Raw genomic sequence first — 14,459 nt, 5'->3', positions numbered from 1 at the left:
GGCTGTTGTTTCTTTGGAAGCCAGACCTCTATTGTGTCTCTTTTCCTCTTCGATTTGATATTATTTGTTTTAATCTTATATTTGGACATCCCAAGTTCCTGGTAGAATGTTCCTAACGTGATAGATGCTAAATAAATAATTGCTGAATAAATAAATCACAATCAACCTGTTCACATTATAGCTAGGAAAGTGGGTAGTGAAGAGGCTTCCCGCCTGTAGGTGTTTATGTTTGCCTTCATAACGCACTAGGAGGCGCTGCAAACCTAGGTCACAAATTTGAAACTTCAGGGGTTGTCTGTGGAAGTTTACGGACGGAGTCTGGGGAATGTTAAGAAAAAAGGCAAATTCAGGGAGCACACCTCTCTGCAGAAAAGATAGATGGTACTGGTAGAATTAGCTGAGAAATGGTTTCAGTCGAAGATGATGATGATGGTAATAAAAACTTTAAAGTATAGGCGTTAAACAACGGGTTCTTCCATTTCTCTATGTGTGTGTGTGTTTAATCTTTTCACTGGTTAAACTGAAGAACTATTTCTGACCTTCCTTTGTGGCTAAACTAGATGTGATTTGATCCTTTCCAATTCGAAGGATTGTAGCCATATGGGCTACAAAATTCCTTACTCACTTCAAGCGATGTACTTTTTCCCCTACCCTTTATTTTCACGCTCTATTTCTGCATCTTGCGTACAATAGGAAACATTATACTCGGAATTGTCTGGATGACCACAGTTCGTTCCCTCTCCCTGGTCTAAAATCTAGATTCAGATATAATGATACTGCTTTCAAGGAAGTATAAACCGGCCTTGCAAACAGGAGATAGAACTGTGCCTCGAGCTCTGCATCTTTGGTAATTTCAAAGCACTAGCGAGAGTGACTTCTACTTTTTAAAACAAACTAGTCTGAATTGTTATAAACGAAATAGAATTTATTATTAAAAGGTTAACTAGATTAAAAAATTGGCCTGATTGCTGGAAAACAGTCACAGGATATGAGAAAGTAGATCTGGAATCATTCATTTGCATGCAGGTGAACCAATCAGCAGACAGCTAGCTACTGACTATATCGGAGAAGGCAATGGCAAGCCACTCCAGTACTCTTGCCTAGAAAATCCCATGGATGGAGGAGCCTGGTAGGCTGCAGTCCGTGGGGTCGCTAAGGGTCGGACACGACTGAGCGACTTCACTTTCACTTTTCACTTTTACACACTGGAGAAGGAAATGGGAACCCACTCCAGTGTTTTTGCCTGGAGAATCCCAGGGACTGGGGACCCCGGTGGGCTTCTGTCTATGGGGTCACACAGAGTCGGACACGACTGAAGTGACGCAGCAGCAGCAGCAGAACCAATCAGCAGTTGCGAAAGTGGGCCTTCATTTGCATAACGTTGCCTACAAATGCGGTGGCGCAGACGCCATTTTATTTTGTCTCAGAAGACACTGCTGTCATAATGCCGGAACCAGCCAAGTCCGCACCGGCCCCTAAGAAGGGCTCCAAAAAGGCGGTGACCAAGGCTCAGAAGAAGGACGGCAAGAAGCGCAAGCGCAGCCGCAAGGAGAGCTACTCCGTGTACGTGTACAAGGTGCTGAAGCAGGTCCACCCGGACACCGGTATCTCGTCCAAGGCTATGGGGATCATGAACTCCTTCGTCAACGACATCTTCGAGCGCATCGCTGGCGAGGCGTCGCGCCTGGCGCATTACAACAAGCGCTCTACCATCACATCCAGGGAGATCCAGACGGCCGTGCGCCTGCTGCTTCCCGGGGAGCTGGCCAAGCACGCCGTGTCCGAGGGCACCAAGGCCGTCACCAAGTACACCAGCTCCAAGTAGATATATTTGTAATAACTATCAAACCCAAAGGCTCTTTTCAGAGCCACCTCATGTTTTCACCATCAGAGCTGCTCACTGGTGTGAAAGAATACGAGCCTTTCAGTGTTTAGAATAACACGGATTCATCAAAGCACTTAGGTAGCCGACTTAACTGCCTACGTTTTCTACCAACGGTGCCGCTTACAAAGGTCCCCAGCAGCCTAACTGAACATCGGCTGAAATAATCTAACCCCAATTCTTGGAGGTCCAGGTTATCTTTGTAAAATTTGTACAGGGTGCTCCGTTGGCTAATATGGGCACTTTATGAATCTCTGATCTTAGTTATATGTAAACCGTCACCCTGCGCAGTTCGAGAGGCAACATTTATGTTTGAATATCCCGCTCTGTCAAACCGGAACTTCGTAAGTGTAAAGTTGCGGGTCTCCACCCAGGTTCTTTTGTGTGATTCCACGGCTTCCCTTCTAGCTCAGTCGGTCAAGAATCTGCCCGCAATGAGGGAGACATGGGTTCGATTTCTGGATCGGGAAGGTCCCCTGGAGAAGGAAATGGCAACCCACTCCAGTATTCTTGCCTGGAGAATCCCATGGAAAGAGGAACCTTGCGGGCTACAGTCCATGGGGTTGCAAGAGTCGGACACGACTGAGTGACTTTCACTACTACTAATTCCTTTTACTCCCTCTCGCCTACCCCTAACCCTTTGTCTAGGGCTTTCGAGTTCTGGCTAAGCATTTTATCTAAGATTCTTTACATGTTTGGTGGCTGCGTCTCTCCAGTAAGGGAACAATAGTTATTTTTATTTTGTTTTATATTCCTCTTGGATTTTAAAGAGGCTCTCGTCATTGGATTTTTTTTTTTTTTTTAAGAATACAATCATCCCACTAGACATGAAAAGTTCACAGAATTCTGTGTTCAGCCGACTCAGTCTTCTTACTGGTGCGGCCACATACTATGAAACCTGTCTCTTAACAATCTCCAGTCCGTCTAGTCACTCGATCTTCCGAGCCCATCCCCCTATTCTGCTTCCATTCCTCCCCGTGGGCAGTTCAGAAAAGGCAGCGATCCTGGTGACAAAGAAAAGGGGTCCTCAGGGCCGGCTCGAAAGCAAACAAGGAGAACTGTGAATGTAAATATGCTTTTTAACGTTCTGAGCCGAACACCGAGGTTTGAAAGCCTACGGTTTATGCTCAAGAGAATAAATCCCGAAAAATAAAAGGCAGGGCTCTTCCTCATTTCTCCGGAAACTGCAAGGTAGAGGCGTCCTTTTGGAAGTTAGGAATGAAGGGTTCGGTTAAGGGCACCTTACCCACACATGGAAATGCCAAATCCACCCAAGAACTGCTATTATTTTCTTTTAGAAACAATCCTAAGCGGCCTCCCTGGCCAGTCTATCCGAGCTCCCTTTTATTGTCTCAAAAAGGTAAAAAAATAACCGCAAGGATACAAACCAGGTAATTTTCAGGTTGCCAAATTACAATCGCACTTGGACTGATTCTGATCACCTTTCTTTGAGTTTGAGGTGATACTCAAACTCTTCTGTCCATAGTGAATTTGGTTTCTATTCCAGAGTCACCGTGGGGGGCTTTATGTTTCATTTTTGTTTTTGTTTTTACCGGCTCACAGCCTTTGGATGATCCCCCATCTCACAGAAATCAAAAAAATCTATGCTATGGCCACAAGTCCTGCAAACTCTGGCCCTCATCTCTCTCCAACCCACACTCAAAGGATTTTGTTTTTCTCTATTTTGTTTTGTGTTTCTTCATTATTTTTTGGTTTTGTTCCCACCACCCTCCTTCCCCTACATCCTTTAAACTGTGGGCCTGTTTCTCCAGCCTCCAGACCTCTGCAATTATTCTTTGCCTGAAATGTTCCTGATTCCACATCCATCCCCAGCATATACACAGTTTATTGACCAGCAACTCCAGTTTCAGCCTAATGACTACATTCTAGGGGAAGCTGGACTCCACTGTTTAAGGTTCTCAGAGACACAAACAACTGGTTGTATACCCACCCTCACCTCCCCACTCAAATTAATCAATACTGAGGGACTTGGGTGGAATCAGAACCCCATTCCTGAGCCTGAGAGGGATTCTGCTTTCCCTGGAGCACAAGGCAGGGAGAAAATGGAGACCTTAAAAAAAATGGAGGTTGTATTAGTAAGGAAAGAGGGCAAATGACCTTTGAGATGGCACATACACTGCCTGATGTAAGAACCTTCTAGACAGATAGAAGGTACATCCACCAAATTCATTGTACATTCAAGTCCCAAGAGCTGAATTATGTACTGAATCTATAAAGAACTTGACTATCCATCAGAATCACCCAGATGACTTGTTAAAGGATAGATTGCTGGGCCCATTCCCAAAGTTTCTTGTTTCATTAGCTCTGGGGAGATGTGAGAACTTGGCTTACAAAAAAAGTGCCCAGCAAATAAAGATGCTCTTTACATAGTAGGTTTTGAGAACATATAATATATGGTGAAGAAAAAGCGAACACCGGAGTTTCTGGGTGATAAACATGAGTTTATGGCCTGGAAACAACTCTACTTAGGACGGAGTCCATGTGTGCCCATTATCTTGTTACCTTCTATCTTCAGTCATCATATTTGATTGATGTAGGCATCGGTCCACCCAGATTAATAAGATTTATTTTCCTAAAATTGAAAAAAAAAGGGGGGCTGAATAAAAAGACCTAAGTATTCAGTAATTCCTTGAATGTGGTCAGCAAATTTGACTTTCTAGAAAGTTTTAATTATCTGGAATTGTTTGGTTTTTTTATGTTTACATCCAAAAGAACTTCCATTTGTACACTTTCAATTTCTTAAGAACATATATGAACTATATTTTTGAACATATACATAAACATAGTCTTGGTTGTTTCACTCAATCCTCACAAAAATCTGAAGTTACTCCTTCATAACAGATAAGGGAACAGTGGTTAGCAATTTGCCAAACACGACAAATATAGAAAATGATTATTCAAGACTTCAAGTGTATGTCATCATGGTTCAAATGCCACTTTCTTTTTCTCCATGTCTCTTTGATGTCATGAGAAATAAGAATACCAATAATGCAAATAACAACAGCCAAAACATAAGAGCATTTACCATGTGACAGTCTGTGGCCAAAATATGAACAAGTATTTAATGTCATTCATCCCCGAAACAATAAGATAGGAATTAAAGTTATCTTCATTTTACAGATAAGGAAACAGAGTCATACAGAGGTTTAAATGACTTATCAAATGAGAGAGAAAAAGAATAGCATCCCTGTGCACAAGTTTTACTTCTCCTTTTTATCTCTGAAGAGGGGTTTGAGATTGTTTCTTGAAAACCTAATAAACTATTTACTCAATGGCATAGATTCAGTTCAGTTCAGTCGCTCATTCATATCCGACTCTTTGCAACCCCATGAACCACAACACACCAGACCTCCCTTTCCATCACCAACTCCCGGAGTCCACCCAAACCCATGTCCATCGAGTCGATGACGCCACCCAACCATCTCATCCTCTATTGTCCCCTTCTTCTCCTGCCCTCAATCTTTCCCAGCATCAGGGTCTTTTCAAATGAATCAGCTCTTCACATCAAATGGCCAAAGTATTGGAGTTTCAGCTTCAACATCAGTCCTTCCAATGAACACCCAGGACTGATCTCCTTTAGGATGGACTGGTTGGATCTCCTTGCAATCCCAGGGACTAGATTATTAAATATTTAAACTATAAATATTTAGGGCCAACATAATAACGACTTGGTAAATGTGTGTAGAGTGCTTAGTTGCTCAGTGGTGTCCAACACTTTGCAACCCCATGGACTGTAGCCCACCAGGCTCCTCCGTCCATGGGGATTCTCCAGGTAACAATACTGGAGTGGGAACATAAACCTGTTTTTTTATATGAAGCACTTATATCAACTTTAATGAAAGGTTCGAGTAAGAGATCCTTTGGGATGGGAGGACAGTTCAGAGAAGCAGACACAACTCAGTCTGTCTCCGTTCCACTTTAAAACTCAAGAAAGAACCCTAACTACTCTCTATATATTTATATAATATACACAGTCGATTTACAATCTTAATTACCAAGTTTTCTCTAGAATTTAACAGCCTTCAAAATATTTTATGATCAGTCACACACCCCTTCATTGTTATGTCCGAAAAGGCATGCTGTTTTAATATCTTCAGTTCAAAAATGCCTATGAAGATTTTTCAGTTTACCTAGTATTAAATTTTACCTTTTGTTTCTAGACACCTTTCAGCTCTTCACTAACGGCTGTGCAAAGTGTCTACCGCACTGAGCTGGCCTCTTTACCGCTACCCGCTAAATATACATACAGTTCAAGTCCATTAAACAGAAGTTCAACCTGAGGTTATTGATCAGCTCTGGTAATCTGCAACTAACCTGAAACACAGGGAGGAAAAAATCGTAAGTCAATGTAAGCCTATTTATTGACAGAAAACAGTAGCAGCCTAAACGCCATTGTATTACACCATAAAGCGCAAAACTCTTTTAAGTGAGTGGGTTAAGTGGCCCTAAAAAGGGCCTTTGGTTTTGGCTATGCCAAATGGCTGCCTGGAACTTAGCCTCCGAAGCCGTAGAGAGTGCGGCCCTGGCGCTTGAGCGCGTAGACCACGTCCATGGCGGTGACAGTCTTGCGCTTGGCGTGCTCGGTGTAGGTGACGGCGTCCCGGATCACGTTCTCCAGGAACACCTTCAGCACCCCTCGAGTCTCCTCATAGATGAGGCCAGAGATCCGTTTAACACCACCACGACGGGCCAGGCGACGAATGGCGGGCTTAGTGATGCCCTGGATATTATCTCGCAGAACTTTACGGTGGCGTTTAGCACCACCTTTCCCGAGCCCCTTTCCACCTTTACCACGACCAGACATTATTAAGCCGCAGATTGAACAACAACGAGCAGGATTAAGTACGCCTTCTTAGAGCCTTTATAGTAACTGACCGGACCTGTTTGAAAACGGCAAGAACAGGGGCGGTAACCACATTCAGTTCCCGCCCTTCGCTTATTTGTCGCTTGGTCACAGCTTTAGCAGCTATGCAAGGCGCCTGCAAAGACTGGATCATGGAGATGGAATATAAATTTTTTTCTATTTATGGATACCTATGTTTGTGCGTGCATACAAAACGGGGAGTCATTAAGTGAGGCAACAGTCCATACACTTTTCCAAAAAAAGCCTGATACTTGTTCTTCAAACTTCCTAGAATATGAAATAATCAGATAACACATGTTATTGTCCTTTATGAAGTGCTTTAACTACGGATTTAAACAAATCCATTGAGTGCTGCACTGGAGATTTATAAATATGTATATCCGAAAATGAATTTAAAAACATTTATTGGACTGTAAGCCTAAAATTTGTGGTATGATTATAAATTAATTTACAGACAGGTTGTATCTGCATTATATCTGTAACCACATTCTTTGTCTGCAAGCTGGTTTCCTTTTAAATGTATAAGAAAGCGTAAATTATAGAGCACTAAAATTTAAAAGAGATAATAAAACTTTGTAAAAACATCTGCAAATAAGGAATTACTCAGCATTATTTATTATGACATATTACAGTATCCTCCACTCAAAATTCATGCCTCTAAAGCGAAAGTCTAAAGTAATTTACTAAAACCTTCCTTTGAGGAGTCCACAAAATAACATAAAAATTTGGAAGATTTTTTTTTTTTTTAATGTGTTAGTTGCTCTGTTCTGACTCTTTGTGATCCCATGGACTGTAGCCCACCAGCCTCCTCCTTCCATGGAATTCTCCAGGCAAGAATACCAGAGTGGGTAGCCATTCCCTCCTCCAGATCTTCCCCACCCATAGATCAAGTCCCAGTCGCCTACATTGCAGGCAGTTCCTTTACTGTTTGAGCCACCAAGGAAACCCACAAAAAGATTTAATGAATGGTTAATGCCTTTGAGTTCCAGATGACTTAGATTTTTTTTTCCCCCTTTTTCTTCATGATCTGTGAGGAGGACCAAGTTTATCAAAGCTCTATTGGGCTTCCCTGGTGGCTCAGAGGTTAAAGCTTCTGCCTCCAATGCGGGAGACCAGGGTTCGATCCCTGGGTCGGGAAGATCCCCTGGAGAAGGAAATGGTAACCCACTCCAGTATTCTTCCCTGGAGAATCCCATGGATGGAGAAGCCTGGTAGGCTATAGTCCATGGGGTCGCATAGAGTCGGACACGACTGAGCGACGGGACAGAACAGATGGTCTGTGAGGACAACCAAGATTATCAAAGCTACTCCATGAGTCTACAGTGCACAGAAACAAATTCCAGAATAGAGTTCTTCAGTTCAGTTCAGTTTGGTCGCTCAGCCGTGTCTGACTCTCTGTGACCCCATGAATCGCAGCACACCAGGCCTCCCTGTCAATCACCAACTCCTGGAGTTTACCCAAACTCATGTCCATAGAGCCGATGATGCCATCCAACCATCTCATTCTCTGTCGTCCCCTTCTCCTCCTGCCCCCAATCCCTCCCAGCATCAGAGTTTTTTCCAATGAGTCAACTCTTTTCATGAGGTGGCCAAAGTATTGGAGTTTCAACTTTAGTATTAGTCCTTCCAATGAACACCCAGGACTGATCTCCTTTAGAATGGACTGGTTGGATCTCCTTGCAGTCCAAGGGACTCTCAAGAGTCTTCTCCAACACCACAGTTCAAAAGCATCAATTCTTTGGCCATCAGCTTTCTTCACAGTCCAACTCTCACATCCATACCTGACCACTGGAAAAACCATAACCTCGACTAGACGGACCTTGGTTGGCAAAGTAATGTCTCCGTTTTTTAATATGCTGTCTAGGTTGGTCATAATTTTCCTTCCAAGGAGTAATCTTCTTAATTTCATGGCTGCAATCACCATCTTAACCTGGGACATATAGATGGATTCAGATCATTGTATAGAACAAAAACTCCAACTTTATTTTTATTATACTACAACCAAACCTTAGCATTTCCTCCTATTCTGAATGCAGGCAACAAACAGTGTGGGTGACAGGACCTGAGTTATACTCATATCAAGTTGCAGTTGCAGCTGTCAATCTCCATCTCTCATATTGTTTAAATATATTACACCTTCTAAACTTGGTCATATGGGTAATCTTGTTATGTAGTGAATTCATAAAGAAGAACACATGCATACCTCACAATTTGGATTTTTTAATAAATTTGATAATGATATTTTAATACAACTTTTCCATTGTAATCCTATGTATATTAACTTAGGCACTAAAAAGTACTATTCTGGAAAGGGGCTCATAAGCTTTATCAGAAATACAAAGAAGTCCATGGCTGCTTAAAAATTAACATAATATGTTCAAGACGTAGTCTGAGGAGTGAAGAAGAAAATCAAAGCTCATTTTACTTTTTACCATCAATCCATTTCCTAGTGAACAGAAAGTATAACCTATATGTGTTTCTTATAAACTTATATCCTCAATTAAGTAAGAAACATAGTAGTGAATATAAATGCTTTTAAATTTCCCTCTCTTAAGGAAATTATGTATGTGTGTGAGTGTTGTGCATGTGTATATTCCTTAATTCTGTTACTTTCCCAAAGTTATCTTCCAGAAGCATGACAGAACTCAGAACTCAAGAGCTTGTGGACATTTTAATAAATGATCCTTCTTAGTAAAATCAAGGTAAATGAAATATTTTTTAAAACCTATAAAGCAGTCTATACATGGATCTTCTCTGCCATCAGCTAGTGCAACCCAAGCACAACTATCATGACAAGATGATCATTGGTTATTGCTTTTGCCGTTTTCCTATATAAATTTTGAATGCCCCAATTCCCCAAATTAACTAACCCTCTAAATAGTCACAAGAAGCTATGATAAAACGTTTTCAAACTAAATAATGACTTTTTTTAATCAGATATTGCTACTATTCCAAGGAGCATTTACTACAGCTTTTTGTAGAGAAGTGAAAGAGTCTGTGTTATTTCTCCTCATATGAAACAGATTTTCTGGGCAAAAACTCAATAAGAATCAAGCCAGTGTTGAAGGCATGAAAAGCCAAAAATCTATAGAATGTCACTTGAGAGCATGTTATTGAAGACACAAAGAGAAGATTTGTATTTTAAAAGAAAATCAAAAAGTTGTCCCTCTGACCTCTGAATCTACATGAATGTTGGGGGCTTTTGAAAAAAGCTTTGAACAAGATGATAAAAACTGGAGGAAGTAACCACAAAACTCTCAAACCTTGAGGTGTCCTGGTTCACTGTAGAATATACTTGGTGTGATGCCTCCACAAGAAATTTTTTATTTTTTGCTTTCTTGAAATGTAACAAACACAATTCGGGGACAGACCTGAGACTCGGTTGCTGTCAAGATGAAGACAGTTGGGAACCAATCAGCGAGCAGTGGCGCTGTGCGTATAAATACAGAGACGCTCTGAGGCCTCGCTACTCGGCTCTGAGACTTTATTTTTTACTGTTAGGCAACCAAACCGACAATCATGTCTGAAACTGCACCTGCCCCGCCTCCTGCTCCTGTTCCTTCTTCTGCGGAGAAGACACCTGTGAAGAAGAAGGCCCGCAAGTCCACCGGTGCCGCGAAGCGCAAGTCATCCGGTCCCTCGGTGTCCGAGCTCATCACCAAGGCTGTCGCCGCCTCCAAGGAGCGCAGCGGCGTGTCTCTGGCTGCGCTTAAGAAGGCACTGGCGGCCGCCGGCTACGATGTGGAGAAGAACAACAGCCGCATCAAGCTGGGTCTCAAGAGCCTGGTGAGCAAGGGCACCCTAGTGCAGACCAAGGGCACCGGGGCTTCCGGCTCTTTCAAGCTCAACAAGGCGGCGGCCACCGGGGAGGCCAAGCCCAAGGCGAAGAAGGCGGGCGCGGCCAAGCCCAAGAAGGCTGCGGGGGCGGCTAAGAAGCCCAAGAAAGCCACGGGCGCGGCCACCCCGAAGAAAACCGCTAAGAAGACCTTGAAGAAGGCAAAGCCTACTGGGGCGAAGAAAGTGGTCAAGAGCCCGAAAAAGGTGAAGACAGCCAAGACCAAGGCGACCAAGAGTCCAGTCAAGGCTAAAGTTAATAAACCCAAGGTAGCCAAGCCTAAATCGGTCAAGCCGAAAAAGGCGACCCCCAGAAAGTAGGAGAACAAAAGGATTAGATTCTCAAAGGCTCTTTTCAGAGCCACCCAACTCATCTTAAAGAGCTTGCACCACTTTCGTCTGAGGCACGGGGCCTTCGGAGGAAGTAGTTCTCTCTTCCCTCGAAATGGAGATACCAGTAAACAACTCTTTCACAGAAAAAGTGGTGGCTCTGAGAAGAGCCTTTGGGTTGAAAGTTGGTACTGATCGGGGGAGAAACATCTAGGCCCTCTCCCCGCGGATGCGGCGGGCAAGCTGAATGTCCTTGGGCATGATGGTGACGCGCTTGGCGTGGATGGCACACAGGTTGGTGTCCTCGAAGAGCCCCACCAGGTAGGCCTCGCACGCCTCCTGCAGCGCCATCACGGCCGAGCTCTGGAAGCGCAGGTCGGTCTTGAAGTCCTGCGCGATCTCGCGCACCAGCCGCTGGAACGGCAGCTTGCGGATCAGCAGCTCCGTGGACTTCTGGTAGCGGCGGATCTCGCGCAGGGCCACCGTGCCGGGCCGGTAGCGGTGCGGCTTCTTCACGCCGCCGGTGGCCGGCGCGCTCTTGCGGGCCGCCTTGGTGGCCAGCTGCTTGCGCGGCGCCTTACCGCCGGTGGACTTGCGAGCGGTCTGCTTAGTGCGAGCCATAACAGATTTTCCCAAAAGCAGCTAACTGATGGAAAAACGAAGCCCTGCCCCTTTCTTCCAGTATATATAAAGAGAGTCCGGTTCTGATTGGACAAGTCAATTGTTCCTTACGGCTCGTAGTGAAGGTATTGGTAGACAAGTTGACTTCCCGATGACGTGTGCCTTCTTTTGAATGGCTGTTTTCAATCCTTTCTCGCCTCCGTCTCGTTATGCCGTTTCTTTACAATGTTCTGTGGCTTTTCTCCGCAGCATTTAACACAAATTATCACAATGCTTAATGTTGTTCGTGGAGAAGGCAATGGCAACCCACTCCAGTACTCTTGCCTGAAAAATTCCATGGACAGAGGAGCCTGGTGGACTGCAGTCCATGGGGTCGCGAAGAGTCGGACACTACTGAGCGACTTCACTTTCACTTTTCACTTTCATGCGCTGGAGAAGGAAATGGCAACCTACTCCATTGTTCTTGCCTGGAGAATCCCAGGGACGGCGGAGCCTGGTGGGCTGCCGTCTATGGGGTCGCACAAAGTCGGACACGACTGAAGCGACTTAGTAGCAGCAGCAGCAATGTTGTTCGTGGAATAAATTTTTTTAAATTTGGCACCTGAGACTGGCTTTCTTTAGATCACTTTCTGAAAAGGCGTATATTGCACGTGATTGGTCAAGTGATTTTTATATCCTCATTCAAGGTTCCGTTCATTTCAGTCGCTCAGAAGTGTCCGACTCTTTGCGACCCTATGAATCACAGTACGCCAGGCCTCCCTGTCCATCACCAACTCCCTGAGTTCACTCAAAGTCATGTCCGTGGAGTCGGTGATGCCATCCAGCCATCTCATTCTCTCTCATCCCCTTCTCCTACCGCCCCCAATCCTTCCCAGCATCAGTCTTTTCCAGTGAGTCAACTCGTCGCATGAGGTGGCCAAAGTATTGGAGTTTCAGCTTTAGCATCAGTCCTTCCAATGAACACCCACGATTGATCTCCTTTTGAATGCACTGGTTGGCTCTCCTTGCAGTCCAAGACTAATTTTGCATCAATTTCTACATTTCTCTTTTTGAACTCTTTTAACAAAATCCTTTTGTTTTCTTTTTTATATTACAGTTAAGATATGTATTGGTAGATTATATTATCTATAAATTCCACGTCAGTATAAGTATAGGAAAAGGCGTAGTTACAGTATTTGTTAAGGAAGAGTGTTGGATGTGATAGGATTGAGAACCATCACTTTAGGGGTTCAGAGATCATATGAAAGCAGAAGTTGGAAAGATGCCTGAAAATTTATTGTAACCCCCAAACCAGGCCCCCTGAACACACCTTTCTCTAACTTCCCCATAAGACCTAAATGGCTTTCCCTTGGCAGTCACTGGATGGACTCTTGCAGTTCATTCCAAGCCATCATGTACCAGTGTCAATTTTTTACTTGGAGTGAGAGCTGTGGCTATAGGAGAAAGGAATCCCTAGAATTACAGTACAATGTATATTAATGATACATAAATGTTTCAGGTTTTACACCCATATAGGTTGTGATCTGATTATATCTCTAAGATATGGGGAAAAGGGAGAGGAAAGACACCTTCTAGAAAGACATAACACCTTTTAGAAGCTATTAAGGAGACAGCTACTATAACTGCCACTAATCCAGACTGGGTTAACAGTGAAACATTCTGTGGGTAACTACATCCCAATCTGGATTGTCTGGTTACCTCTACCTCAAATGAAAGCCCAGGTCTCAATCTCTGAACTTCTCTACCTAGAAGATGTGAAACCCAACTGTGTTAGATACTCTTATCAAAGAAGAGGGCTTTGTCTTCACGGGAGAAAAGCTGTTTCCTGAAACATATAGCAACCCCAAACCACAGACAGACTGGGGCCTGTGCAGGGTTCAACTCTTATTAGAGATTCTTAATATTTCTTTGTAAGGAATTTTCAAGAACGCACTAAAACCATTAACCCTGAAATAATTTCACACTTCCTATTGTATTAACCCAAGTGTAACTGTTTGCTCCTTGAACTCAAGGTGACCCTGCATTAATCCCTACCTAAAGGAATTTTAGCTCCAGGCTATGCAATATTGTATGTTTATTCACAATTAACTAGGGCCCAGCTTAGTAGAGACTGACTATTTAAAGCCAAAGTGTTAATTGCAGATCAATTTGTCCCATTAGAATGCAAAACAAATTCCATTCAACAAGGGGTAGTACTAAAAGAGTGCCTTTAACAACTGTAGGTCACTATATCTCCATGTCAACTTTCAGTATCTACTCTTCATTTTCTCAAGATTTACAACCCTGAGGACCGGCTGAATTGATCAATTTAAGTTACTTGTTACACAAGGCTTCTGTAGATCATATACATAGCAGAGAATTTTTTTTCTTTCGAACTTTAAATTGGGTGATTTGTTTGGCGTTTCAAAGTGTAAATACTGAAAAGCATTCGGTCTAAAAAAAAAAATGTAAGCCCTTTTAATGAATACGTGGGTGGCTCTGAAAAGAGCCTTTGGCTAAGATTGAATGCTCAAGGAACAAGAACTCGGAATATTCCAGTTTACTTGCCCTTGGCCTTATGGTGGCTCTCGGTCTTCTTAGGGAGCAGCACGGCCTGGATGTTGGGCAGGACGCCGCCCTGAGCGATGGTGACTTTGCCCAGTAGCTTGTTGAGCTCCTCGTCGTTGCGAATGGCCAGCTGCAGGTGACGCGGGATGATGCGGGTCTTCTTGTTGTCCCGCGCCGCGTTACCCGCCAGCTCCAGGATCTCGGCGGTCAGATACTCCAGCACCGCCGCCAAGTACACCGGCGCGCCCGCCCCGACCCGCTCGGCATAGTTCCCTTTCCGAAGCAGACGGTGCACTCGGCCCACGGGAAACTGAAGTCCAGCCCGCGAAGAGCGGGTCTTGGCCTTAGCCCGAGCCTTGC

The 14,459-nt window shown here is 43.9% G+C and overlaps 3 protein-coding genes and 1 pseudogene across 3 annotated transcripts; 2 read left to right on the top strand and 2 right to left on the bottom strand.

The window, feature by feature from the left end:
- Positions 1-920: 920 nt before the first annotated feature.
- LOC129543742 (histone H2B type 1-C/E/F/G/I) lies at positions 921-2,157 on the top strand. Its single transcript, XM_055407032.2, has one exon. The coding sequence runs from the start codon at positions 1,445-1,447 to the stop codon at positions 1,823-1,825; it is 381 nt and encodes a 126-aa protein (XP_055263007.1). The 5' UTR covers positions 921-1,444; the 3' UTR covers positions 1,826-2,157.
- Positions 2,158-2,243: 86 nt separating this feature from the next.
- Positions 2,244-6,859, bottom strand: LOC129543750 (histone H4). The gene is made up of 2 exons (XM_088831400.1): positions 4,406-6,859; positions 2,244-2,886 (listed from the first exon to the last, which is right to left on the bottom strand). Exon 1 carries the CDS (start codon positions 6,705-6,707, stop codon positions 6,396-6,398), a length of 312 nt encoding a protein of 103 aa, XP_088687526.1. The 5' UTR covers positions 6,708-6,859; the 3' UTR covers positions 2,244-2,886; positions 4,406-6,395.
- A 3,355-nt stretch (positions 6,860-10,214) lies between these two features.
- Positions 10,215-14,368, top strand: LOC129543711 (histone H1.4-like; annotated as a pseudogene).
- LOC129543718 (histone H3.1) lies at positions 10,950-12,110 on the bottom strand. The gene has a single exon (XM_055407005.2). The coding sequence runs from the start codon at positions 11,550-11,552 to the stop codon at positions 11,142-11,144; it is 411 nt and encodes a 136-aa protein (XP_055262980.1). The 5' UTR covers positions 11,553-12,110; the 3' UTR covers positions 10,950-11,141.
- Positions 14,369-14,459: the final 91 nt, after the last annotated feature.

Source organism: Moschus berezovskii, chromosome 23 (genome assembly GCF_049115385.1).
Source record: "Moschus berezovskii isolate FMDL1 chromosome 23, NW_MosBer_1.0, whole genome shotgun sequence".
NCBI classification, from domain to species: Eukaryota; Metazoa; Chordata; class Mammalia; order Artiodactyla; family Moschidae; genus Moschus; species Moschus berezovskii.
This window is presented reverse-complemented; position numbering and strand designations above follow the sequence as displayed.

Excerpts from the sequence above, each read along its gene's own strand:
- LOC129543750 (XM_088831400.1), bottom strand. The coding sequence starts at position 6,707 with ATGTCTGGTCGTGGTAAAGGTGGAAAGGGGCTCGGGAAAGGTGGTGCT.
- LOC129543742 (XM_055407032.2), top strand. The coding sequence starts at position 1,445 with ATGCCGGAACCAGCCAAGTCCGCACCGGCCCCTAAGAAGGGCTCCAAA.
- LOC129543718 (XM_055407005.2), bottom strand. The coding sequence starts at position 11,552 with ATGGCTCGCACTAAGCAGACCGCTCGCAAGTCCACCGGCGGTAAGGCG.